This window comes from Nansenia antarctica (assembly GCF_963989245.1).
Source record: "Nansenia antarctica genome assembly, chromosome: 20".
Lineage (NCBI taxonomy): Eukaryota > Metazoa > Chordata > Actinopteri > Argentiniformes > Microstomatidae > Nansenia > Nansenia antarctica.
Window position 1 is genome coordinate 13,465,082 of NC_137693.1, and position 27,753 is coordinate 13,492,834.

At 46.8% G+C, this 27,753-nt stretch overlaps 2 protein-coding genes across 2 annotated transcripts in view; one reads left to right on the forward strand and one right to left on the reverse strand.

Moving 5' to 3' along the window:
* map6a (microtubule-associated protein 6a) overlaps positions 1 to 6,825 on the forward strand; it is a gene marked incomplete at both ends in the record, with an annotated part of 48,733 nt that extends 41,908 nt beyond the window's left edge. Inside the window, 3 exons of the mRNA XM_080549440.1 lie at positions 1,313 to 1,521; positions 5,005 to 5,115; positions 6,690 to 6,825. Of these exons, the coding sequence (XP_080405566.1) occupies positions 1,313 to 1,521; positions 5,005 to 5,115; positions 6,690 to 6,825 (456 nt within the window). The remainder of the gene's footprint in view (positions 1 to 1,312; positions 1,522 to 5,004; positions 5,116 to 6,689) is intronic.
* An 8,862-nt stretch (positions 6,826 to 15,687) lies between these two features.
* On the reverse strand, positions 15,688 to 25,784 carry umodl1 (uromodulin-like 1; the record flags this gene model as incomplete). Its single annotated transcript, XM_080549441.1, has 13 exons — positions 15,688 to 15,875; positions 17,423 to 17,586; positions 17,748 to 17,984; positions 18,227 to 18,387; positions 18,504 to 18,766; positions 20,271 to 20,408; positions 20,600 to 20,819; positions 21,062 to 21,174; positions 23,688 to 23,945; positions 24,172 to 24,600; positions 25,021 to 25,207; positions 25,314 to 25,423; positions 25,613 to 25,784. The coding sequence occupies 13 exons, from the start codon at positions 25,782 to 25,784 to the stop codon at positions 15,688 to 15,690; spliced, it is 2,640 nt and encodes an 879-aa protein (XP_080405567.1).
* Between the last annotated feature and the right edge of the window lie 1,969 nt (positions 25,785 to 27,753).

The window sequence follows — 27,753 nt, forward strand, 5'->3', positions numbered from 1 at the left end:
CCTTTACAACACCCCCCACCTTTACAACACCCCCCACCTTTACAACACCCCCCCACCTTTACAACCCCCCCCACCTTTACAACACCCCCACCTTTACAACACCCCCCACCTTTACAACACCCCCCCACCTTTACAACACCCCCCCCTTTACAACACCCCACAACACCCCCCCCTTTACAACACCCCACCTTTACAACACCCCCCACCTTTACAACACCCCCCCACCTTTACAACACCCCCACCTTTACAACACCCCCACCTTTACAACACCCCCCACCTTTACAACACCTTTACAACACCCCCCCACCTTTACAACACCCCCCACCTTTACAACACCTTTACAACACCCCCCCACCTTTACAACACCCCCCACCTTTACAACACCCCCCACCTTTACAACACCCCCCCACCTTTACAACCCCCCCCACCTTTACAACAACCCCCCACCTTTACAACACCCCCCCACCTTTACAACACCCCCACCTTTACAACACCCCCACCTTTACAACACCCCCCACCTTTACAACACCCCCCCCCCCTTTACAACACCCCCACCTTTACAACACCCCCACCTTTACAACACCCCCCACCTTTACAACACCTTTACAACACCCCCCCACCTTTACAACACCCCCCCACCTTTACAACACCTTTACAACAACCCCCCCACCTTTACAACACCCCCCACCTTTACACCCCCCCCACCTTTACAACAACCCCCCACCTTTACAACACCTTTACAACACCCCCCCACCTTTACAACAACCCCCCCACCTTTACAACACCCCCCCACCTTTACAACACCCCCCACCTTTACAACACCTTTACAACACCCCCCCACCTTTACAACACCCCCCACCTTTACAACACCCCCCACCTTTACAACACCCCCCCACCTTTACAACCCCCCCCACCTTTACAACAACCCCCCCCACCTTTACAACACCCCCCCACCTTTACAACACCCCCACCTTTACAACAACCCCCCCCACCTTTACAACACCCCCCCACCTTTACAACACCCCCCCACCTTTACAACAACCCCACCTTTACAACACCCCCCACCTTTACAACACCCCCCACCTTTACAACACCCCCCCACCTTTACAACAACCCCCCCCACCTTTACAACACCCCCCCACCTTTACAACACCCCCCCCACCTTTACAACACCCCCCACCTTTACAACAACCCCCCCACCTTTACAACAACCCCCCCACCTTTACAACACCCCCCACCTTTACAACAACCCCCCCCCCACCTTTACAACAACTCCCCCCCTTTACCTTTATTCCCATGCTCTTATGCTTAGGTTGAGAGGACTAGCGTTCGTCTGTCCAAACCCAAGAGAGTCCCCTCCACGCCAGCGAGCCAGGGCAAGCCTGTGAAAAAGGCCAAAGAGAAGCAGAGCACAGCCCTGAAGGGCACCAAGAAGACCTCAGAGAACCAGCCAGCCAGGCCAGAGGAGGGGGACAAGGAGAAAAGTAAAGAGATGAACAACAAACTGGCTGAGGCAAAAGAGTAAAAATCATTTAGCACTACTACTTCTACATTATTCTTTTGGGGGGAAAGAACACGAAGGCTGCAAAATTAATTAGAGGTTCTCATCCCCTTTTCTGTCCTCTCTCTCTGTCTCTCTCTGTCTCTCACTCTCTCTTTCTCTCTCTGTCTCTCTCTGTCTCTCTCTCTCTCTCTGTCTCTCACTCTCTCTTTCTCTCCCTGTCTCTGTCTTTCTCTCTCTCTCTCTCTCTGTCTTTCTCTCTCTCTCTCACTCTCTCTCTCTCTCACTCTCTCTCACTCTCTCTCTCTGTCTCTGTCTTTCTCTCTCTCTCTCTCACTCTCTCTCTCTCTCTTGTTCTCTCTCTCTCTCTCTCTCTCATTCTCCGCCTCTTGTCTAAGTTTGTAATAGAACAGTAACAATATCAGGGTTGGACATGGCCTGTCGTTGCTTGCCCGCCTCACATTACATTAGATCACTGTAGTAATGAGGGGGTGTGTGTATCCAGGATGCCACCCACCCCCCCCCCCCCCCCCCACTCTCCTCGTCTCCATCCCAAGGTTGCTATGGCTACCGGCTGCCTGGTTAGCCAATGGCTGGCATACTGTTGTTGCATGGGCCCACCGACGAGCAATTCTGTATGGTTGGCTATCATCAACTGAACAGATTGCTTTGTTGAGTTTATCAAGGATTTTTGGGAAAAGAGAAGACCAAATTGGCTCACTGGACTTGATTTCTGTTCTGCCTAAATTCATGCAAAGATGCTCATCTGAACGGTCTGAAAATCTTTGATAAATGTGCAGCTTGGATTTCCTAGAGTGTCTGGATCCATGGCTGGGTTTGAGCTTGCTCTACTTCTCTTGAATGCTGTTGTCTTGGTAGTGCACACAGGCCTCCAAGCCTTACTGTTATCAGATTGTCATGATTAAGATGCTTTGTTCAATGTTGTCATCCTTTTTGAACACGTCTCATATTGTAAACCTAATAACTGTTGGGTCTTCATGGATGATGTGGGGATGGTTTTGAACTGAATATGAGAAACTGTCAGTTAGAGCAACATTTAAACATAGTACCCTCTCATTCAGTAATTCTCTCTATTTACAGGAAATTCATTTGTTGAGTTGATTTTATGGTCACACGCGGCTTCTGGGTTTCCTCTAACAGGATTATGCATTACTAGACCAGGCAGAGCTCAGCAGATCATCATCTCCACTGCATTAAATGTTACTATCAGGCATTTTGTATTACATTATTCGTTTGAATAATTACATTTCACAGTCAGAATACTCAAAATGACAGCAAAATGACAGCAACTCAAAACTGTGGCAGTATCACTCTCTAATTCTTACCTCAAATACCCCCCCCCCCCCCACACACAGACACACACACACACACACACACACACACACACACACACACCACTACTAGTGTGCCCTTGAGTAAGGCACTTAGCCCTCAGTTACTCCAGGGGGAATGTCCCTGTCATTCGTAATTGTAAGGCGCTTTGGATTAAAAGCGTCTGCTAAATGGCAAATTCTAAATTCTAAATTCTAACACACACACACTCACTGTGTTGTGATTAGGCCCCCTTGGGGACAGCAGATGGGACTCTAACAACAATATTCACATATCACAGTCCTGGTAGGATATAGCACTCTGTCTCCTCACTCTCTGTCGCTTTCTGTGCAGGTTATTTTTTTTCATTTGTGGGGATTTGTTATTATTTATTGGATTTTATTCTGATGATAAAACACTGATTACCTCTGCTAATACCTCTCTTTATTGTAATATACCCCAAAAAATGACTCAGTGATGTGATGGTAAGTTGAATGCTAGCCATTTTGGAATGCTCCTTTGTTGAACTTTATGGTTTCGGTCTCTGTTTCTGGCTGCATGCTCAATGTTTCTGTCTTACATAAGCCCCTCCCCTCTAGCCTCAGCCCTGGACCAGCTGTGTGTGTAGGTGTGTTGGTTTGATTAGGTGAATATTATCTCTGGATGTCAGATCACTCTATTAAACACATTCGACTCCAAATCTATGAGTGTTTGCCTTTTATGGTGATCTAAACATTGTAGACATACCACTGTAGTAAGATGTGACATAGCTCTCACCTCTTACTTGATTAGGTTAGCGTTAGCTATATTCAAGGCAAGCGGTTAAACGTGGTCTTACATTTGGTTTAAATTGTTCTCCTACTGTAGGTCTATGCAGTTTCTGCCATGTGATATCCTGAGTGAATAAGGAAAACAATCTGTATTATAAACACTAACCCAATAATGTCCAAATAAATGATGTTAGACTCCTTTCCTGTGTTAAATGCTTGTGTTTGTCCAGTAGGTAAGTAGCAGGCTGCACATGGCTGCTTACTGTGGGTGTTAGCTGAGAGGACACAGGCCAGCGCAGCCTCAGCCCCCTGGGAGGGAGAGGCCACAATAGAAGAGCATTGTTCAGGACCTGTCTTGTCATGGGCCACCCCTCCACCCCCACCCTCCCCAGTCTCTGTTGTCATCTGGTGTGCTAGTCAGCATCTCCCCCCCTCCATTTTGAGTAGTGGAGTGTGTTGTCTCCATTTTCCGTGGTATCTTGAGTATGTCAGAAGCAGCAGTATTCTGCTCAGATTAAGCATGTGCCCACAGAGTGTGAGGGCCTTCTCATTAGCATTTTGCAGCCTTTGATGGGGGTGGCTTTGTCACATAGCACAGGGAGAGGGGGTCGGGGGGTCATACATGTACAGTTAACAACCGGTGCTATCTTTATTCCAAACATTAGACAAAAAGAATAGGAAGTACTGTATGGTCATAAAAAAAAGTCATGTATTGGGCAAAACATTTTAATGTGACGTGCTAGTGTTTCTCTCTGCTTGCTCATATTTACTGAAATATTATAAATAAATGCAAAAGCAGACAAAACGGTGTCCTCTTGGGTCTTTTTGTTGAGAAGTATGAGGAGGGTGAAAGAACAGTGGTTGCAGGTATTGTTAGATGTTGTTCATGTCCTATGTCCTAGTCAGATACACAGTAGATAGTTTTGTATTTCAATCCACATGGAAGAGAATTTTGCCACTAGGTTTTCTTTTGCGCTTATTAAAGATTGTGCAATATTCTGGCATGGAGTTCTGATGTCCGATCAAAGGCTTGCATATTGCTGCTACAGTATGTGAGAGCTGAGAAATATATTATTTTGCTTCATGTGTCCAATATATTCCAAGAACTCACCAAAATGATGTAGGAATATGCAAGTCAAAGGATGGATGGGACCTTATTCCAGAATTATATGTAATGTATTTATTGGGCCAAGAAATGTACACAATGTCATAATCCTTGAAATGTTCTTTTTGGGTGCGAGAATCAAAAGTGTGTGACATTTGGATATTTTTTCTGAAAATACAAAGTAATATCAAGTCGTCTGGTATCCTGACTTGCTTTTCTTTGGATGTCTAATTTGGATGTGCTGTGCAACCTGAAATCCTACGTAGCTAATGAGTGACATTCTGATTCATTTGAAGGGTTGCGCTAAAACAGTACCACTACATACAGCTCTGCCAGCCAATCCGAGATATTGGCTGGGTGCAGACACTAAAGCAACACCTGTGGGGCTGTGCTCTACCCAATCCCAGGTAATCTAAAAAACACCCAGAAACCTCAAATCTCTCATTCTCATTCATATGTATTCATGAAATTAAATATGTATTCAAAAGTAGTTTCTATGATAGTGGCACAGTTTTGGTAGTGAACCATCAGTATCTCCCAGTACTGTGATACAGTTCAGGTCATAATCTGTATTTCTCTTCCATATGGAACCTGGAGTAGGGGAGTGAGTGAAGCTGTATGAGTGCTTGTTGTCACGTCCTATATGTAAGGTTCCTTAACGTTCCTTTCTTAAGGAGGCCTGGGGTCTGTGTTGTTGTAGAATGTCTACAGTGACCATATGTGAACCACTACGAGCTGCTGTAAGATGCATCCATTGCTCCTTGTTAGAAATAGGTCAACGCTAAACTAATTGCATGGCTGCGTAAACGTGACTGTTGAATTATTCACTCAGATGAGTAAAGATCTATCCTATTTATAGACCAAGTGGATTAGCCAAACCATACAATCACTGTGTATTATTTGATATAACATTATTTGATATTATATCAAACTGATATATTTAAAACGCATGTGTAGCAGTGTTATTAGCTCTCTTGTCAGATAGAAAAGGATTTGTAGGTTTATAAACCTCAGATGTTTATAACATATAGTTCATCCATATTTTGTTTACCATTTTGATCATCATGATATTATATATTCCAGTGTTGCTTGAGTGAAACATGCATTCGGAATGTTAGTTTTTTTGTTGTTTTTTACTTTTAGGCTAGACTTGATGATAAATCTAACCCATGGGTTTATTGTTTGTGTGGATATGGGGATATGTATTGGGGTGGGTTTGAATGGGCTATGTAGGTATGTACTGTACAGTATTGCTTTGGAGTTCAGCTGAGGTTGAGGATATTGTAAATGGATGTTTTTAATCTCCTTGAGTTTTCTAGCGCTAACTCATTTTAGATGACATTATTCCTTAATGTCCTGTAGCTATTTGTTCTTGAACACCCTGAGACTCATTATATCATTAATGTGTTAGCTACTACACTGAATGGGATTCAGAGAATGTTTCAGCCAACAGATTTAATCTAAATTAGCAGTGCAGTGGATGTTGATCTGAACATAGGAACACCAAATCCATCTAGCTACAGAAATGGAACAAAATCTCCCTTTGATTGAAGGGCAATGTCAACTTGTTTGGAATTGAGGAAGGTATGTGTATTATTATTCATGAATGCTGTCATCCTGTTCTCAAAAGAATCTAGGACATGATTCATTAGTTGTTTGATTCGTCATTTCAAGATATTTGGTTTGATGGTGGTGACGATAAACCATCCAGAGACTCATAATGTTGTTGTGCTTTGTTAGTCTTAGACAGAACCTCTCGCCCCCACACTAGCAATCAGATGTTCTGCCCTGATATGAGTGGTCACAGGGGGCTCAACTCAACCCTGATATGAGTGGTCACAGGGGGCTCAACTCAACCCTGATATGAGTGGTCACAGGGTGCTCAACTCAGCACAATGCTTTGTGATTCTTCCTCTGTGATATGCCTCATCTTGTGTCTCTTTTGTCTTTTTTTGTATCTTAACTCTGTGCTGCCTCCTAGAGAGCCTAAAGAGGTTCTTCCATCCAGTGATCATCATTCCCAGGGTGCCACTGGAGGAGAACCAGAAGCACAGATGGAAAGACCGGAGCCACGGAGGAGTGCTGGAGTCGTGCGCTTCGCCCCGGATGTGAAGTAGACAGAATCATCTGTAGGGGCGTATCTATACAGGGATGCTGTTCTGTACTGTACATATCTAGCATTTTCAACTGAGTTCTATTAGAAAACACAAATTAACCCAGTGAAGTTCAGGTGGAAGTCCATATAGAATGCACGCGTGTTTGAAACAGCTTTTGGATCTGTGGTCATTGCTGTGTGATCAATTGCAAATGCAAAAGGTGCTAAGTCTACCAACTGTTAAGTTACAGTACATGCTCTCGTTTTAAAATAATATGTTTTATTGTTAACGATGTTAGAAATGCAACACCATAAAGTGCTTATTTAAAGGTTAAACAGTACTGTACATTGATCAATTGAGATGCAAATAAATATAGATAACTTACTGATTTGCTAATCTGTGTTGTATTTTTATTGCTGCGTTGCTTTGTTGTTTGAGAGCAGAACATGAGTAGGCTATACTCCTAATAACTAGAGCAAGTGATGTGAGTGAGACATAAAGAAAACAAGACAGCATTGACATGGAGTGGCGCAGTTTGAATATATAACTGGACAGTTGGAATTTACACACAAAACATCCCCTGAAAACAAGTTTGCATGTTTGCATGGTTCTCAGGCAACACTTTTGGATAACATGTTAGGACACACTTACTCTATATTCTATTTACTGTACAGTATATGTTTCAGTTCTTTCCTGGATATTGTCTTCTGTGATGTGGTGGGGGTATTAAGGTTTTAGGGAGAACAGCTGTTTCCCTGTCACCCATCATGATATTCTTCATTAGACTGCCCTCTCCCTTGCTTTAATTATACAATGAAAGGCTAGGTTTAGTAGGAAACTGATTAGTATTAAATGATAGGTATGATAAGTGCAGGCATCTGTACAGCCTCCTGCTCCATGTGCCTACCCTAGAGGAGTAAACGGCCCATCACACACACACACACACACACACACACACACACACACTCTCTCTCTCTCTCTCTCTCTCTCTCTCTCTCTCTCTCTCTCTCTCTCTCTCTCTCTCTCTCTCTCTCTCTCTCTCTCTCCCTAAGGCTTTGATGTGAAGTCATCACATGATTCTGTAGTAGGACTGGTGTCTCTGAGGAAGATGTTCATACTAGACTTATCATATACAGCCCCATTCTACCAGGGCCACACTAACAGTAGGAGCCTTCCAGCTGTAATGCTTTTATTCTACTAGTCATTAGATATCAGTAATGGTCCATCTAGGAACTGTTGGGGTTACCCAGGGCCAGGAGGGGAGGTGCTGTTGTTACCCAGGGCCAGGAGGGGAGGTGCTGTTGTTACCCAGGGCCAGGAGGGGAGGTGCTGTTGTTACCCAGGGCCAGGAGGGGAGGTGGTGTTGTTACCCAGGGCCAGGAGGGGAGGTGATGTTGTTACCCAGGGCCAGGAGGGGAGGTGATGTTGTTACCCAGGGCCAGGAGGGGAGGTGCTGTTGTTACCCAGGGCCAGGAGGGGAGGTGCTGTTGTTACCCAGGGCCAGGAGGGGAGGTGCTGTTGTTACCCAGGGCCAGGAGGGGAGGTGATGTTGTTACCCAGGGCCAGGAGGGGAGGTGCTGTTGTTACCCAGGGCCAGGAGGGGAGGTGCTGTTGTTACCCAGGGCCAGGAGGGGAGGTGCTGTTGTTACCCAGGGCCAGGAGGGGAGGTGCTGTTGTTACCCAGGGCCAGGAGGGGAGGTGATGTTGTTACCCAGGGCCAGGAGGGGAGGTGCTGTTGTTACCCAGGGCCAGGAGGGGAGGTGATGTTGTTACCCAGGGCCAGGAGGGGAGGTGATGTTGTTACCCAGGGCCAGGAGGGGAGGTGCTGTTGTTACCCAGGGCCAGGAGGGGAGGTGCTGTTGTTACCCAGGGCCAGGAGGGGAGGTGCTGTTGTTACCCAGGGCCAGGAGGGGAGGTGCTGTTGTTACCCAGGGCCAGGAGGGGAGGTGGTGTTGTTACCCAGGGCCAGGAGGGGAGGTGCTGTTGTTACCCAGGGCCAGGAGGGGAGGTGCTGTTGTTACCCAGGGCCAGGAGGGGAGGTGCTGTTGTTACCCAGGGCCAGGAGGGGAGGTGATGTTGTTACCCAGGGCCAGGAGGGGAGGTGCTGTTGTTACCCAGGGCCAGGAGGGGAGGTGGTGTTGTTACCCAGGGCCAGGAGGGGAGGTGCCACACTATCTGTCACTCTCCATCAGTGAGTCAGCCATTTTGATAGAGAGCTTCTGAATTATTCAGACTCTCAAAGAGCACTGGGTTCAGACAGCGCCATAATTGAATTGTACTGCTACTCCTGCCCATTGTTTGTTGTGTGCAGTGTTTTTGAGGTACAAAAAGGGTACATCCTTTTTGTACCCCCCCCCCCCCACCGTGCAATACGAGAAACTACTGTGCAATAACCAAGGGAATAGTGCAATGTTCTATAACCGTGCAATATGTTTACATTCTTGTGTTTAGGTGTACATACACTGTATATAAATGTACTAGTTCATATGTTTATAAAAGTACATACTTACATGCTAACACCCCCCTGTCTATATGCCCCCCTGTGAATAGGCCATATAGTGTATATAACTTTACATAATAGATACATTCTCAGATTCCTACCGATTACTTATCCCCCTATTTATATCCCCCTATTTATGTCTATTTATGTCTCATTCTTGTTTTTTATTATCTTAGGACTGTGTTTTATTATCTTAGGACTGTGTTAGTTTGTTAGCACCTAGGGTTTGCATTTAAATTTCGTTGTACCTGTTACAATGACAATAAAGATCATTCATTCATTCATTCATTTAGGATACCAGGCTGATGATAGGATAGGGCGCTCCCCAAATACAGGCAGCAAGTCACATGTCCCACCCGGGGGGTGAACACTCTGGATCATTGCTACTGTACAGCTCGTCGAGCCTACCATTCTGTCCCCCGTGCTGCGCTGGGCTACAGTGACCACATCCTCATACACCTGATCCCTCGCTACAGGCAGAGGTTAAAACTCTCTAAGCCTGTTGTACGGCGCTTCAGGGTGTGGTCCAGTGAGGCATGCGAGCGACTCTGCGCCTGGTTGGAGAGAGCAGGCTGTGACCAGGACTTGGTGGAGTGGGCGGGGCCAGAGGCTGGTAACAATCTGGATGTATATACAGACACTGTGACATCATTTATCAGCTTTGGCGAGGAGGTGTGTGTCCCCCTCCGCTCCAGGAAGTCTTTTAACAACGACAAGCCCTGGTTTTCATCCCAACTCAGGCGTCTGAGGTCGGAGAAGTAGGTGGCTAGGCGCAGTGGGGACGTGGACCGGGTCAAGCAGGCCAAGTACAGGTTCGCCAAAGCGGTGAAGGAGGCGAAGCATCGCTTTTCGGAGAAGCTGCAGCAACAGCTCTCTGAGGGGGATTCCGCCTCCGTCTGGAAAGGCCTCAAGACCATCACCAACTACAAACCCAGGTCCCCGCTGATGTCCGACAACCTCCCTCTTGCTAACGAGCTGAACGAGTTCTACTGCAGGTTTGAGAAAGAGTGGTTCCCGCCCACCCCCGCCCTCTCCCACCACCCGCGTCCCCCAGTGGGGCCAATGTCCCTCCTGCTACCCCCACCCTCCCCCCTTCCCCTCCCCTCCCTCCACCCTCCTCACCCGCCGCGCCCCCCCCCACCTCCCCTTCCCCACCCCCTCTCTCTGTCACAGTGCGAGAGGTAAATAGACTGTTCAAGAGGCAGAAGCCCCGGGAGGCAGCTGGTCTAGATTCTGTCTCTCCCTCCGTCCTGAAGCACTGCGCCGACCAGCTGGCCCCGGTGTTTACCCACATCTTCAATGCCTCGCTGGAGCTGTGTCACGTCCCAGCGTGCTTCAAGGTGTCAACCATCATCCCTGTCCCCAAGAAGGCCAAGGTCACAGGCCTTAACGACTACAGACCCGTCGCTCTGACCTCTGTCCTTCATGAAGGTCTTGGAGCGCCTTGTCCTGGCCTACCTGAAGCTCATCACGGATCCTGTGCTGGACCCCCTGCAGTTCGCGTACAGAGCCAATAGATCCACGGAGGACGCCGTGAACATGGCTCTGCACTACGCGCTAGAACACCTAGACACTGCAGGCAACTACGCCAGGATCCTGTTCGTGGACTTCAGCTCGGCCTTCAACACGATCCTCCCGCACATCCTGGAGCACCAGCTATCCCTGCTGCAGGTGCCGGACTCCACCTGCAGGTGGATTACGGATTTCCTGACTGACAGGTCTCAGCGGGTGAAGCTGGGGAAGAGCATTTCCAGCTCCAGGTCCACCAGCACGGGCTCCCCGCAGGGCTGCGTCCTGTCTCCAGCACTGTTCTCCCTGTACACCAACAACTGTGTCTCCCGCCACCCCTCGGTCAAGCTCCTGAAGTTTGCAGACGACACCACCCTGGTGGGCCTCATCTCCAGGGGGGACGAATCTGCCTACAGGGGTGAGATCGAGGGGCTGCGGAGCTGGTGCAGTTTTAACAACCTGGAGCTCAATGCTCTAAAAACAGTGGAGATGGTGGTGGACTTCCGCAGGAAAGCAGCCCTGCCCGCTCCCATCACGCTGGGAGGTACCCCGGTGGCCTCCGTGGAGTCATGCCGCTTTCAAGGCATGACCATCTCTCGGGACCTAAAGTGGGAGCGGAACACCGAGGCCCTCACTAAGAAGGCCCAGAAGAGGATGTTCTTCCTCCAGCAGCTGAGGAAATTCAGGCTGCCGAGGTCCATGATGGTCCAGTTCTACACGGCCATCATAGAGTCCATCCTCACCCACTCCATCATCACCTGGTTCCCTGCTGCAACAGCCAAGGACAAGGCCAAGTTGCAGAGGGTTATACGTGCAGTGGAGAGGGTGATCGGCTGTCCCTTGCCCTCCCTCAACTCCCTGCACGACACCAGGGCTCTGAGGAGGGCAAGGAAAATCATGGCCGACCCCTCCCACCCCGGCCACGGCCTCCTCACCCTGCTTCCCTCTGGGAGAAGGTTGCGGCTGCCTAAAACAGTAAAGGCCCGCCACAGGCTCAGTTTTTTCCCCTCAGCCGCCAGGCTGCTAAATTACTCTGGCTTCCCCCTCCCCCCCGCCCCCAAGTCTGCCCAGGACTGAATATGCACTGGACCTTTGAAAAACTCTGCACTGCACTTTATATATATATATAGCACTCTTCAATGCACTGTCTGTCCTGTGTTGTCCTGTTTTGCATTTGTATTTGTATTTGTTTTTGTTCATGTATACATGTGAAAAAAGCATAAATGCACCTACTGTAATGCCAAAACAAATTCCTATATGTGTCAAGCATAATGGCAATAAACGTTATCTGAATCTGAATCTGAATCTGATAGATACATAATATGAAGCAATGAAGTCCATACTCTTCACTAAGATTCCCTTATGCACTGATTGCCAAGTTCAAATGTAAATGTGCAGAGTGGAATGCTCAGAGAGAAATGGTTTGTGGTTCAGCAAGGCAACTCAGATTCTATTCTGTTCTTGTAAGATATCAACGCTGCCATTGTCACAACATAAGGGATAGTCTTTTCCAAAGTTAAAACGACACCCTATTGCAGTAGAGGCAGAGAGCACATCCCTACATTCTCCAGTAATGATGTGGTGGAGGTGCTCAGACTGGGGCTTGGCTGGTACATAAACAGACAATGGGCTCAGAGGACAGAGCTGAGAGCGCTTTCAATAGTAATGACCTCTGTGAACAGGGCTTGTCTGCCTGCCCAGGGGTATCAGTGAACACACAGACCTTTGACATGATAAATATTGCTGTCTGTACCCCTGCCACAGACACACACTGACCTGGAGAGATACTGCTGTCTGTACCCCTGCCACAGACACACACTGACCTGGAGAGATGGGCTGGACTGTCTGTACCCCTGCCACAGACACACACTGACCTGGAGAGATGGGCTGGGCTGTCTGTACCCCTGCCACAGACACACACTGACCTGGAGAGATGCTGCTGTCTGTACCCCTGCCACAGACACACACTGACCTGGAGAGATGCTGCTGTCTGTACCCCTGCCACAGACACACACTGACCTGGAGAGATACTGCTGTCTGTACCCCTGCCACAGACACACACTGACCTGGAGAGATGGGCTGGGCTGGAGGAGAAATACTGCTGTCTGTACCCCTGCCACAGACACACACTGACCTGTCTGTACCCCTGCCACAGACACACACTGACCTGGAGAGATGGGCTGGGCTGGAGGAGAAATACTGCTGTCTGTACCCCTGCCACAGACACACACTGACCTGGAGAGATGGGCTGGGCTGGACTGTCTGTACCCCTGCCACAGACACACACTGACCTGGAGAGATGGGCTGGGCTGGACTGTCTGTACCCCTGCCACAGACACACACTGACCTGGAGAGATGGGCTGGGCTGGAGGAGAAGAGGGGGGGGGAGGGAGAGAAGGAAAGACCCCTGCCACAGACACACACAGACCTTTGACATGATAAATACTGCTGTCTGTACCCCTGCCACAGACACACACTGACCTGGAGAGATGGGCTGGGCTGGAGGAGAGGAGGAGGGGGAAGGGAGAGAAGGAAAGAAGGAAGGAGGGGACAGATGGATCAAATAGCAGCCATGAATATGGATGTGGCTCAGCTGCCTCTACAGTAGAATAGAGAGACATGACTCTGCCTCTGCCCCACCTAGTCCCCAGGTCCATCTCATATGTTTGGGAATCACCCCCCAGACACCCATCTTGGTATTTAACAATGGGAAATGCATTGTACTATAGCTTGGTGTTTTTGTCCTTTACTGTGTAAGTTGTAAATGATGTAACACATTGTCTTAACACCAGGGAGGAAGACTCCTCTCTCCTGATATCCTTAACAAGATAATCCAATACCATTAAAACCTGATTCATTGCTAGAAGAATCCCCAATCGCTAATTAGTTGAGGAGGAAGTATTTCTACTTAATTTGGGAGAGAAATTAAATCAACAAAATTGTTGGGGTGGATTAGGGAATCAATTGGCTCTTAAATCATCAGAGGTAGTTGATCAAAGAAACATATCCTCTTAACGATAATTCAAATAATAATAATAATAATAATAATAATAATAATAACAATAACAATAACAATAATCGTAGTACATTTTATTTGTATAGTACTTTTCTAGAAACTCAAAGACACTTTACATCAGGGAAAACAAAGAGAACAAGAAAAAGAAATAAACCAAATAAAAGCTAGATCAATCAAACATTAAAAGCTAAGGTGGGGGGCGGAGATGCAGAAGGCCCTGTCCCCCCCCCCCTCTCTCCTACCCTACTTCCAGTACAAACTGAGGCTGCGCAGGGGTGTTGCCATGGAGATGGTTTGCCAGTGAGCAGGTGGGAAGGCTGAAGGGGTTAATTAATTGGGTGCCAATTAGCAGTGATTTCATATTTGACTAAATATGGCCTACACACAGCCCATTAACAGTTGCTCATAGTAAATAATAATAATAATAATAATAATAATAATAATAATAATAATAATGATAATAATAATAATACAAATATAGCGCTTTTCTAGACACTCAAAGACGCTTTACAAACTGAAAAGATTAGTAAAATAAAAAGAAACCAAAAAATAAATAAAAGAAAGTATAGGGGTCTAATGGATTTTTTGATTACTAAATCTAAATCTAAGTGTCTTTGTAGGACAATCTACTCTGTGTATCAAGTATATCTAGATTTTGTGCAGAAAAGCGGCGAGAACAAGCAAGGCCAGCATCCTCTCTCGACCTGCATTTTTTGAAAAGTGAAAAGTCTTACGAGTATGATCAATGTAATGTTAGCTAACTACCTCTAAACATGGATTTGGCTGGGCATAAATTAATTAATTTGAGGTGGTAAACACAGTCTGGCTATCTTATCTGTCTGGTTAACTTCTCTGTGTAGTTCTGAGGTTCTCTCCAGTTTCTTATTCCTACGGTATGTACTATGATCCATATGAAACCGGCCTCCCAATGAGAGCACAGTTATTCCTGTATGTCCAGGATGGAATATTTCATTACAATTCCATTATTCTAAAACTTGTAACTAATGATATTATGAATGTTATTCATGTTAATGTCATGAATATAGTATGTATGGATATTGATATAGTATAGGTATAGAATTTGACAGAAAAGACCACTGTAATAACATTGCTGTTTAGGCCTTACAGACATATCATCTTTTCACATAATGTGTAATGAGTCTCTCTCTTTTTTGTTCCTACAAAACAACATGCGAAATGGTCTTCTCATGCAACAACTGACGACACAACAGCGCCCTCTAGTGCCGAGATCATTATGGTGCTTTAAAGGCAGAAATACTGTCAAGACTCATTCACAACTAATTCTCCTTCATAAGAACAGAACATACAAGACGTCCATATGCCAAATCAGACATGTCCTTTTCTTTTACATGGCTTTATTATCATGTTGATTCAGTGGAGTAGTTGAATGGTTTCGAGTTTAGAACAGACAGTAGAACAATAAGGACAATAACATAAAAGACAATGTACTCACATGAAGGGTGTATTTATAGAAAAATATCCGTAGTATCAGTAAAACGGACTGAAGCTGAGCATAGATACTGTACATTGTCATTTACTATACAGATATGTAACATAGTTGTTCAACTAGTATGAGTTCAAAGTTAAGGTATCAATGGTACAGTGTTGATATTATTAAATAAAAAGTGAACATACCTCATTTCAGAGGCCTTGATGTTTGCTAAATGAATGATCACAGCCAACACTTGTGCACAAGTGCAGTAGATATTGCTGTATAATATACCTTGATTCTTTTTTTAATCAAATGATATCTCTATAGACCTCTTGATCACTGAAAACAAGGCATATTTCTACAAGGTTTGTCAAATTGCAGGCATCTTGCAACTGGTAGAACACCCTAGGTATCAAAAACATGATAGGTGAAGTTCTCCTGTTTGGGTTTGAGGCTGAAGTTGTAGTGTCCAATCCGCTTCCTGTGATAGAAGAACAAGCAAGCAAGACTTCCCAGGAAGAGGAGAGACAGACCTATTCCCAGTAAGCTGTAGCCAACCAGACGAAGAGTATCAGCCCTCTCTTCTCTGGATCCTGTCAGAAAACATATACTGATAGATGAAGTCCTCAAAATAAACCATAGTAAGTAAGTAAGTAAGTAAGTAAAATGTATTTATACAGCACCTTTCCCAGACCAAGGGTCACAAAGTGCTTTACATAACAAGGAAGAAACACAAATAAAACATAATAAAAGAGCGAAAGCCACACCAGGTTAAAACAGGCAAAACAAGTGAAAATAAAAACAAGTAACAGACAACAGGTGTAACAGCATCAGTAGGACTCAGAAAGACAGGCTAGCCCTTGGGCTATCCAAAAGCCTGTCTATACAAGACATAGATTACCATACTAGATGTACAGTATGGAACTCCCTAAATGTACTGGATACATGTGTGCATATCAAATTGTGATATCATCAGAAGTAGTCATTTAGTTTACACAGTACAGCCTTTCATCATGTAATCCTATGGGAACAGTCACCTTCATCTTCATCTTCATCTTCATCTGATCTGAACAATGGTCCACAGGAGGCTTTTGCTGTTCCCACTGAATTGGACAATCTCTCCGTCCGTTCAAAGCAGTCCTGAAAGATGGGAACACTGCTTAAAGTACCAAATCAAATTTTATGAGCATTTTTATGCTTTTTATTTATTTATCTTGACCTCTAGAGAGATGACATGTGTCTCCAAACCTATGAATAGAAAAAAGTGGCCCCATTTGACACCCCTGGTCTAGATCACAGCTTCTACAACAGCATGTTTGGATATTGGATTCTGATTGGCTAGCAACAGTGGTAAATATCCCAACAACCTTCAGTTCAGACTGCATTTCCAGTATCAATGCGCCTCCCAATCAATCTGATTAAGAACACATGTGCTGACCTCGTGCCACTCGTGACCTTCGCCTCGTGCCACAACCCCGTACCAGTGGTAAATGTCTCCACAACCCCCTTCCTCTCGTGGTAAATGCTTACCGTACTTTGACACCCCTGGTCTAGACCACAACTCACAGCTTTGACACCCCTGGTCTAGATCACAACTCACAGCTTTGACACCCCTGGTCTAGATCACAACTCACAGCTTTGACACCCCTGGTCTAGACCACAACTCACAGCTTTGACACCCCTGGTCTAGATCACAACTCACAGCTTTGACACCCCTGGTCTAGATCCCAACTCACAGCTTTGACACCCCTGGTCTAGATCACAACTCACAGCTTTGACACCCCTGGTCTAGATCACAACTCACAGCTTTGACACCCCTGGTCTAGATCACAACTCACAGCTTTGACACCCCTGGTCTAGATCCCAACTCACAGCTTTGACACCCCTGGTCTAGATCACAACTCACAGCTTTGACACCCCTGGTCTAGATCACAACTCACAGCTTTGACACCCCTGGTCTAGATCACAACTCACAGCTTTGACACCCCTGGTCTAGACCACAACTCACAGCTTTGACACCCCTGGTCTAGATCACAACTCACAGCTTTGACACCCCTGGTCTAGATCACTACTCACAGCTTTGACACCCCTGGTCTAGATCACAACTCACAGCTTTGACACCCCTGGTCTAGATCACTACTCACAGGCTGACAGGTGGCTGGGCCAGTCTCTATGCATATCTGAATCTGACAGTGCAGGTAGATGGCAGGGAGGTTGACAAAGGAGAATATGCGCAGGGAGAGACGAGACTTGCTGGAGTTGCCATTCTGTAAAACTATGGTGAAGGCGTGTGGTCGAGGACAGCTAGAGGAGACAAAAGAGACAGGTCAGATCAGATTATTTGGAAAACTATTTTCTGGAGCAATTTTCAGGAAGAATAAATACCAGTCTCAGTGCTAATTATAGCTGTCCGGACTAAAGTCATTCATTCAGCATCCCAATCTACTAATTATTGAAACGCAGACCTGTTCTCCAGGAACACATATGGGGTTGGTTCAGTGGGGTCGCTGGTCTGGGTGGCCCAGCACTTGTTGATGACCACCTTGATCTGCTCCACAGAGGTGTTCACGCTGACCTCCACCACAACCACCTCATTTGGGCCCAGACTATGGTTCTGAGGGAGAGGGGAGGTCCCGTTCAGGAGCTGGACGGTCACATGAAACATCCCCGATCCCACGACGGTATCTTTGATCATATTGTACCTGTTCGCAAATAAATGATTGGAATATATGAGGATATGTCAAAACATAATTGGAAATATTTCGGATACATACAGTATATTCAAAAACACATTGTGTGTCAATGAGAGGGAAACTCCAAGACTGTGCAAAGTTGTGTCAATTGATTCTAGGTGTAAGTCATCCATCTAGCTGTGACTGGTGGCAGTTCAAACGGTGGGGGAGATGATAGCAGTGGGTAACCATGGCCACCAGGCAGAGCTTACCCTGTAGGGCTGTAACCCGTGGAGATGACAATGCTCCTCCTGTAGGTACACATGATGGGCACCTTCAGGCGTACCGTGGGCCCCCTCACAGAGCCGTCAGGCCAGGGCAGGGGGCTCATGGAGTTGTACAGAGTCACCGTGGCTGTGTAGTGAGTGCTGTTCTGAAATTCCAAAATCAAACAGATCTGGGTTATTTGTTTTCACCAGACCGTGATTAGACAGTAAAACCTGATCAGAGGTTGTGCTTGCAGGGGAGGTGGCGCCCAGGGGAACTCACATGGTAGACCAGGGTGTCACACTCGTCCCACGCCACCGTCAGCTGGGCGTGACTGCTGTTTCCGCCATCGATGCCACAGTTCCTTGCGCCCAGGTACAGGGCGCTGTCGTCGATGTGGCCTGCCACCAACAGCTCCCTGGCCACTGTCACTGTGATGGCACTGGCCCTGCACTCCACGCTGATGGAGTCAGTGTGGGACACCTGAATCGCTGTTACAAACGCGGTAATTGTTGTGGTAGCTTCAGCGATGGTCTTGGTTGTAACTGGTATAGCGGTTGAGGTTATGACTGAGGTTGTTATTCTAACTGGTATAGCGGTTGAGGTTATGACTGGAGTAGAGGTTGTTGTAACTGGTATAGTGGTTGTTATGACTGGAGTAGAGGTTGTTGTAACTGGTATAGTGGTTGTTATGACTGGAGTAGAGGTTGTTGTAACTGGTATAGTGGTTGTTATGACTGGAGCAGAGGTTGTTGTAACTGGTATAGTGGCTGAGGTTATGACTGGAGTAGAGGTTGTTGTTGTAACTGGTATAGTGGCTGAGGTTATGACTGGAGCAGAGGTTGTTGTAACTGGTATAGCGGTTGTTATGACTGGAGCAGAGGTTGTTGTAACTGGTATAGTGGTTGTTATGACTGGAGCAGAGGTTGTTGTAACTGGTATAGCGGTTGTTATGACTGGAACAGAGGTTGTTGTAACTGGTATAGCGGTTGTTATGACTGGAGTAGAGGTTGTTGTAACTGGTATAGTGGTTGAGGTTATGACTGGAGTAGAGGTTGTTGTAACTGGTATAGTGGTTGTTATGACTGGAGTAGAGGTTGTTGTAACTGGTATAATGGTTGTTATGACTGGAGCAGAGGTTGTTGTAACTGGTATAGTGGTTGAGGTTATGGCTGGAGTAGAGGTTGTTGTAACTGGTATAGTGGTTGTTATGACTGGAGCAGAGGTTGTTGTAACTGGTATAGTGGTTGAGGTTATGGCTGGAGTAGAGGTTGTTGTAACTGGTATAGTGGTTGTTATGACTGGAGCAGAGGTTGTTGTAACTGGTATAGTGGTTGAGGTTATGGCTGGAGTAGAGGTTGTTGTAACTGGTATAGTGGTTGTTATGACTGGAGCAGAGGTTGTTGTAACTGGTATAGTGGTTGAGGTTATGGCTGGAGTAGAGGTTGTTGTAACTGGTATAGTGGCTGAGGTTATGACTGGAGCAGAGGTTGTTGTTGTTGTCATTGTTGTTGTTGTTGTAACTGGTATAGTGGTTGAGGTTATGACTGGAGTAGAGGTTGTTGTAACTGGTATAGCGGTTGAGGTTATGACTGGAGTAGAGGTTGTTGTAACTGGTATAGTGGCTGAGGTTATGACTGGAGTAGAGGTTGTTGTAACTGGTATAGTGGTTGAGGTTATGACTGGAGTAGAGGTTGTTGTAACTGGTATAGTGGCTGAGGTTATGACTGGAGTAGAGGTTGTTGTAACTGGTATAGTGGTTGTTATGACTGGAGTAGAGGTTGTTGTAACTGGTATAGTGGCTATAGTTGTAACAGTAGGGTTGGTGATGGTTGTAACTGCATTATTGGTTGTCGTTGCAACTGGAGCGCTATTTGTAGTTGGAACTGAAGCAGTGGTGATGGTTGCAGCTGAAGCTGGTGTAGTGATTGACATTGACTCTGTGGATGTGGTCAAAGACGCTGTAAGGGAAAGAACATGAAAATTGCAGGTAGAGAGATTCGAGTGAGAAAGTGTTACGTTTCCTGACTGTCAGACTTCTTTGCCCACCTTGACAGGCTTGGCCAGGCCGTGTGGGGTTTGTGTCTGTGTATCCATCCAGGCAGCCACAGCTGTAGGAGCCCCAGGTGTTATTGCACACCGCCCAAGGGGAACAGTCCATTTCTCCTGAAGAGCACTCATCAAAGTCTGTTGGGGACAAAACACATCTGGACTTGCATATGAGCACACACACACACACATTTATATCACTATGTTGTCTGAAAATGCTAACAGAGAGTTAAAGTGATGTATTTATTTCGTCAAAGTATTCTGAACAATTGACTGTTAGAGTCGTTAAAGATATGATGCTATGTGAATACACAATAAAGGTAGCGTACCATCGATGCTTGTGTTGTTACTGTCCACAGTGTATATAGAGCTGCTCTGCAGGGAGGCCATCACAGCTGAGGACACATTCATGATGTCCTGGGTCTGGCTGGGTGTAAAGACAATAGTAAAGTTCACCACCACACTGCCAGGGAACAGGCCTGTGATCTGGACTCTCACATCTCCTGAGTCCACCAGCTCCTGGATGGTAGGGGGCAGTGACAGATGGATCTGGGAGAGAGGGGGGATGATAGTTCAGTGTGGGTAATTGAGGTTCACTGTGTTTGTGTTTATGTCAGTACTGTGTTGTGTTGAAGGAACTTTGTGTTGTAGGACCTATGACTATGGGGACTCTTTTTGACTTTTTAAAATCATTTATTCATTCCATGTTTCCATTGGAAGAGAGTAAAATTGCCCTGAAGCAAAGCATCTTGAAACATGCATTTAGATGTGCAGTGTAGATACTGTCCTACCTCTTCCTCGATACTACTAGCGAGATTCTGATAGGCCTGGCTATTGCGGTCCAGCAGGTCATCAGTGAATTCCACGTTAGTCAGGTGAGCTGTTGCTCTAAGTGTCTTTGCAGCTGTGGATAGGACAGGTATTACTTAGGAATTAAGTAGAGGAATATCAAATCTGTGAGTGCACCTGTGAGTGCCCTATCCAACCTCATAGTGTCCCACATGGCCTCGGCTTCCCCCGACACCACGGTGGACGGCCTGGTAGCCCACTATAACGCTGCCCTATCCCTCAGCCTCAACTCCCTCGCCCCCCTCAAAACCCGGACCGTCTCCTTCACCCGCCCTTCCCCCTGGTTTACCACCGAACTCCGCACCATGAAGGCCACTGGTCGCCAGCTGGAGAGGCTGTCCAAAAAAACTGGCCTCACAGTCCATCTCCTGGCTTACAGGGACCACGTGACTGCCTACAAGGATGCTCTCTCCCACACTAAGACCCTATATTACTCCCGTCTCATTGGCTCCCTGCAAAACCCCAGATCACCATTCACCACCATCAACCGTCTACTCCGCCCCCCCCGACGCCCCCCACCCTCCTGGTGCTCCCGACCTCTGCTCCAAATTCCTGGACTTCTTCCACTCAAAGGTTGACTCCATCCACCAGCAGCTCCGGGCACCAGCCCCTCCCGCTCCCCCTGCACCCTAGCCACACGATGACGCCGCCCCAGCGCCGTGCCCCCCCCAATGCTGCTTTTCCTCTCCAGTGGACGCTGCCCAAGTCGCCAGGCTGATCACCCTGGCCAAGACCTCAACTTGCTCACTGGACCCCATGCCCACAGCCCTGGTCAAGGACTGCTTACCCACCCTCTGCCCCTACATGGTGGATATTATTAATACCTCCCTGCTATCTGGCATAGTCCCCACCAGCTTCAAAACTGCCTCAGTCACCCCCATCCTCAAGAAACCTGGTCTGGACCCTGATGACCTCCACAACCACCGGCCGATCTCCAACCTTCCCTTCCTGAGTAAAACCCTGGAAAGAGCAGCCGCCGGCCAATTCCATCAGTATATTTCCAAACATGAGCTCTATGAGCCCCTACAATCTGGCTTCAGATCACACCACAGCACGGAAACCGCCCTCATTAAAATCATCAATGATCTCCTCATTGCTGCTGACTCGGGCCGTTTCAGTATCCTCATCCTCCTGGACCTCTCTGCGGCCTTCGACACTGTCTCCCATACCATCCTCCTCAACCGCCTCTCCACCCACCTGGGTGTCACTGGTACAGCCCTCTCCTGGTTCAAATCATACCTCTCAAACAGGGAACAGTTTGTCTCCATCCACGGCTCCCCCCCAGTCCCAGTCAACCAAGGCGTCCCCCAAGGCTTTGTACTCGGACCCCACCTCTTCACCATTTACATGCTCCCCCTCGGCCAGATCCTCCGTTGTCACAGCCTCAACTTCCACTGCTACGCTGACGATACCCAAATCTATCTCAGCTCCACCCCATCCTCTCCGCTCCCCCCCCAGTCCCTTATCAACTGCCTGCATGAAATAAAAACCTGGATGACATCTAACCTCCTCAAACTCAACAGTAAGAAACCAGAGCTCATGGTTGTGGCACCCAAGGTGCTCCGGAAGGTTGGCGACTTCACCCTTGAGGTCAACGGCTGCTCCATCTCCCCATCCTCCGAAGTCCGAAACCTGGGTGTCATCCTGGAATCCACCCTCTCCTTCCAGTCCCACATAAAATCCATCACCAAATCCGCCTTTTTTCACCTTAGAAATATCGCCAGATTACAACCTTCCCTCACTGACTCCGTTGCCGAAACCCTCATCCTCATCCGCATTCATCACCTCCCGTCTGGATTACTGCAATGGAGTCCTGTTTGTGGTTCCCAACAAAGCCCTGGACAGGCTCCAGTATATGCAGAACTCAGCTGCCAGGGTCCAAATCCCGCATCACATACAAAATCCTCCTCCTCACCTACAAATCCCTCCACGCCTGCGCGCCCCAGTACCTAACTGACCTCCTCTCCCAACATACCCCTTCCCAGAACCTGCTGTCCGCAGACATGGGCCTGCTGTCCACCCCCCGCACCAACCTACGGACCTTTGGGGACAGAGCCTTCAGCGTGGCTGCACCTACCCTCTGGAACTCCCTCCCCATAGTGATCCGCAACGCCCCCACCCTGGACTCCTTCAAATCAGCCCTTAAAACCCATCTGTTCTCCAAGGCCTTTGGCCCCTAGTCACTGTTTCTGTTTTGCTTTGTTTGTTTTCTGTTTTGTCTGTCTGACCATTCCCCTTTAGAATTGTAAAGCGTCCTTGGGTTTTTGAAAGGCGCTATAGAAATCAAAGTTATTATTATTATTATTATTATTACTTTCCCTGGGGAAAATTGGTTACCAGCAACCATTAACCACAATGTGAATGTGCTTCTGTGATATTATTTGGTCAGTATGTCATGAAGCGGAAGGTTTCCTCTGGTCAATCCTCTGATGGCTTTGGACGGTGGCTTATTCTGGGCCACAAACAAACCTCATAGCAACTGAAGAAAGGTGACAATAAAAACATTTAAAAAACTAAAAAACAATCTGAGAGTTTGCAGAGAGAACACTTTCTGCCCATAGCTCTCACCTGTCTTAACACGCAGCTGTAGGCTGGTCCCCTGGCTCCCACAGGCACAGGGAGTGACAATGACACTGTAGAGAACCCCAGACTGCACTCCTGTCACCTCCCAGACTGTAAGATTTGTCTCCAAGGTACTCTTGACTTCTGACCCCTGCATTAGGACCACCAGGAACATGAGCCCACTCTGGGATTGGCAAGTCCAGGACAAGCAGAAGGATGAGCCAGTGACATTGGTCGTCTGCAGATTGGTGAGAGGAGTGATATCTGAGGGAGAGGAGAGACCGTTGTCAGTGTTGTAGTGATTTGTATAGACCAGCCGCCTTCAACATCCAAACTCATCTTAGTAACCACACCGTCTTAGCGGCTTGGAATTGAGTAATATCTGTATTTGGAGTAAAAAACACACTTGAAAAACACTTTCAATTGTGCCTTTTACAATTAGGAAATAATATGTTGTCTGTTCACATACAGCAAGAGGATGTTGCCCCACTCTGAGATGCCGCCACAGTGTGCTCCATGCTGGTGGCGTCTGGTCCAGAGGAGGAGGGGGAGACCGCTAGGCTGGTGGTGCTAACGTACTCCACTGAGGTGGAGCTACTCCAGACACTGGTCTCAGACCCGGACCCAGACTGGTCAGTGCCCCATGCTGTGAATGTTGGACTGATCTCAGACATGTTGCTGTTCCAGCTAGTGCTGGCGGCTCTGTCTGGGTTATCATGTGTAGTCCCAACCCTGTCAGTGACCAGTGGGTGCTGCTCACTGACTGTATCAGTGGTTGGAGGGAGCTCAGTGGAGACCATGGGCAGGTAACTGGTGTTGCATCCTGGCCGGTAGGTGCAGCTGTATGAGCCCTCTGTGTTGGTACAGTCTGTCTGAGGAGAGCAGCTACTGAGAGCTGCATAGGCACACTCATCTACATCTGGTAGGACACAGCAGAAGTTATCTACTTAGTAGGTCTCACATAGGTACATGCAATACAAACTCTTGCGTGTGTCTTGTCTCTCTCGTGTGTGTGTGTGTGTGTGTGTGTGTGTGTGTGTGTGAGCGGGCATGCGTGCGTTGTGCGCGTGTGTGTGTGTGTGTGTGTGTGTGTGTTTCTGCAATATTGTGAGCGTGTGAATGACCAGTTTTTCCGTTCTAACAGGAAACATCTCACAGATGAGTGTAAAGGGAAACGGAGGCTGGGGGACATTCTGGTGTCACCTAGTCAGCTTTTCCTGAACACAGTGTTCTCAGCAGCGTGAGTCAAACTCCCACAAGAAGACCCAACAAGTCTATAAATATACTGACAGATAGACATTACAAAACATTTCTAGATGTCCCAGAGTATCACCCTTACCTTCCACTAACACTGAGGAGATTTCCTCAATGTGTTTCAGGAGCATTTGCAGCTTTGTGGTCATGTTGGACAGGAAGAGAGTCTCAGGGGAGCCAATCAGGAGAGAGGAGGAGATTTTGAATGGACCTATAGGCCATGCGCTGATGTAGTACACAGAGACATCAGGAGAGTCCAGGGCACCAGTCACCTGTAGAACATGAAGGATAATCAAGTGATCATGGTCCTGGGTACAGTCAGACAATGAATAAGATTTGATTCTTAAAGAATACTGTAAGATAAATTAGATGGCACACCATTGAGTACAATAGCCTGGTGTGGTTCAGGAGTCCCCCGTCGATGGACATAAGTCGCTTGTAATCTGTTTTCACTGTTACAGTGACATTGAAACACCATACTCTACTGCCTAAGAAATAGAATAGAAATTGTGATTTAGTGTATTTGTATGATATTGATATATCGTGTGATATTACAGAACTGTAGTTCTAAATGAAGCTTCACTTTACCAAAAAAAGATAAGCATTCATGTTCATATAATACCAATAAAGGACACGCCGATAGGTCATCAGGAAACAGATCTGGGATCTGTACTCACTTGCAGGGCCAGGGTCAGTGCAGTTCGAGATGCCCTCTGCCTGGCAGCATTTCTGCCACCCTAGACAGTCTGTGTCCCGTTCACAGCCACCGCCCCTGGGTGCCACCTCTGCCTCAGGACAGGAGCCTGGCTTGGCTGTGAACTCACCACTTCTGTTCAATGCTTTATTCATTGGGAATAAATACCAAAATGCATAAAAGAGCACTGGGGTAACATAATGAAAACACCAGTGTCTTTGTACCACAGCCCCATCTGGTGTTCTTTGTGTAATACCGCATTAACACTGCATAAAAAGAGTCACCAGGACTACTATGTGTGATGGTGCTACATTCACTGTCATTAGACTCCTCAACAGATGACCAAACTGGAGAATATCTTCCTCAAATATAACTCCTAATTTATTTTAATTTTCAGAGGTACCCCCAAAATAAAAGACTACAAAACTCACGTAAAGTGCAGTAGCTGCCCACTTGTTCGTAGCCATCGCAGCACCTTCTAACCTCCTTGGTGACACTTGTGTTTAAGATCTGATAGGCTGTTCTGTAGAGAGTGACCTCACAGGTCTTCCAGGGCAGCCAGCCCCCACAGGCCCTCCTCTCTGTGTAGGGGGTCTTATAGGACAACACTCTACTCACCACTGTGGTCTCAAGTCTCGAGCACAGATGATAGCTGGACCTAGACAGGTCATACCCTGAAAATAAAGGTATATCGAAAAAAATCGAAAAACCTTCATGATTTTATGATTGAGCTCTAAAAGGCAACCGGTTTGGATATTTCAAGCAGTTACAAATACACACTATTTCATGTTTGCATAAATGTACAAATCAAATCAGCAAACAACAAATAAGATTACTTCTGCCTCAACCAAATCAGAGATTTAGCCAATTGCCCACCTATAGGTTTAACTATGGTCATATATCTGATTTACCCTCCCTTGTTTATCTGTATAAAGACAAAACATTGATAAAGACACGGCAGTAGACGCAGTAGAGCATCCACAGTATCATAAATGATTCATCATACCACTATTATTTAATCTCCTGATTCGCCTACCTTCAAACAAAGTATTGTGTCCCTGACAGATACCCAGGAGGAGCGCGGCCAGCCATGGGGAGAACGTCCAACTCATCTTGAACATATCTGATATCCCACGTATTCAACGACCATCCTGCTCATGCATTCTCAGAGCTGATGTGTTGGGAGCTGTGCTCAGCACTCTCCCTCTGTGACCCACTCCTCTCCTCCTCCTCCTCACTTCCCAGTCCCCAGTGTACCACATTGTGACACCTGTAGAATAATATTACTGTTCGTGGAGGGAGTATATGCCTGTATCTATGCGCATGGCTGTAGTATTATTAGTATTAGTATAGTGAAGTATTTAGTATTATTTGAAGAACTTTCATGCATCCCAGTCTATTGGATGTGTGAATTACGATTCATTATAGCCAGTTATATTCATTTATATTCAGTTATACATTTTGGCTAGGACCAAAAAGACACAATGCTTCTCATGTACAGCTGGGCCAGGACTGGGCTCTGTCAGTACCAGCAAACAACATGTTTGTGAAGCCAGAGGGGTAGAGATGGAGGCTAGGAAGAGCTACACTGACTGTCCCAGGTGACTTGGTTTCCACTCAGGTAACCATGGCAGAGTTTGCTCTGATCTGTTCACTCACAGCCGGCATAGAGAGACAGAGAGAGAGAGAGAGAGAGAGAGAGAGAGAGAGAGAGAGAGAGAGAGAGAGAGAGAGAGAGAGAGAGAGAGAGAGAGAGAGAGAGAGAGTGAGAGAGAGAGAGAGAGTGAGAGAGAGAGAGAGAGAGAGAGAGAGAGAGAGAGAGAGAGAGAGAGAGAGAGAGAGAGAGAGAGAGAGAGAGAGAGAGAGAGAGAGAGAGGGGGTGGTGGTGTGAAAAAAAGTCTCATTGTGCTCCATCCCGAGTCTCACTCTACCTCAGAGGATAACAGACTATTCATGGAAATTGCAACTTCTGTTAGTTTGTTTTGGGTCTATACTTTCTAAGAGAGAACATTTTACTTTATTTTTTTGAAATGCATTTGTTTGTGGTTTATCCTAAATGACTGAAAATGTTCACCCCTCAATCCATTGAAAATATATTTATCTCTCTTGATTCACTCATCACAG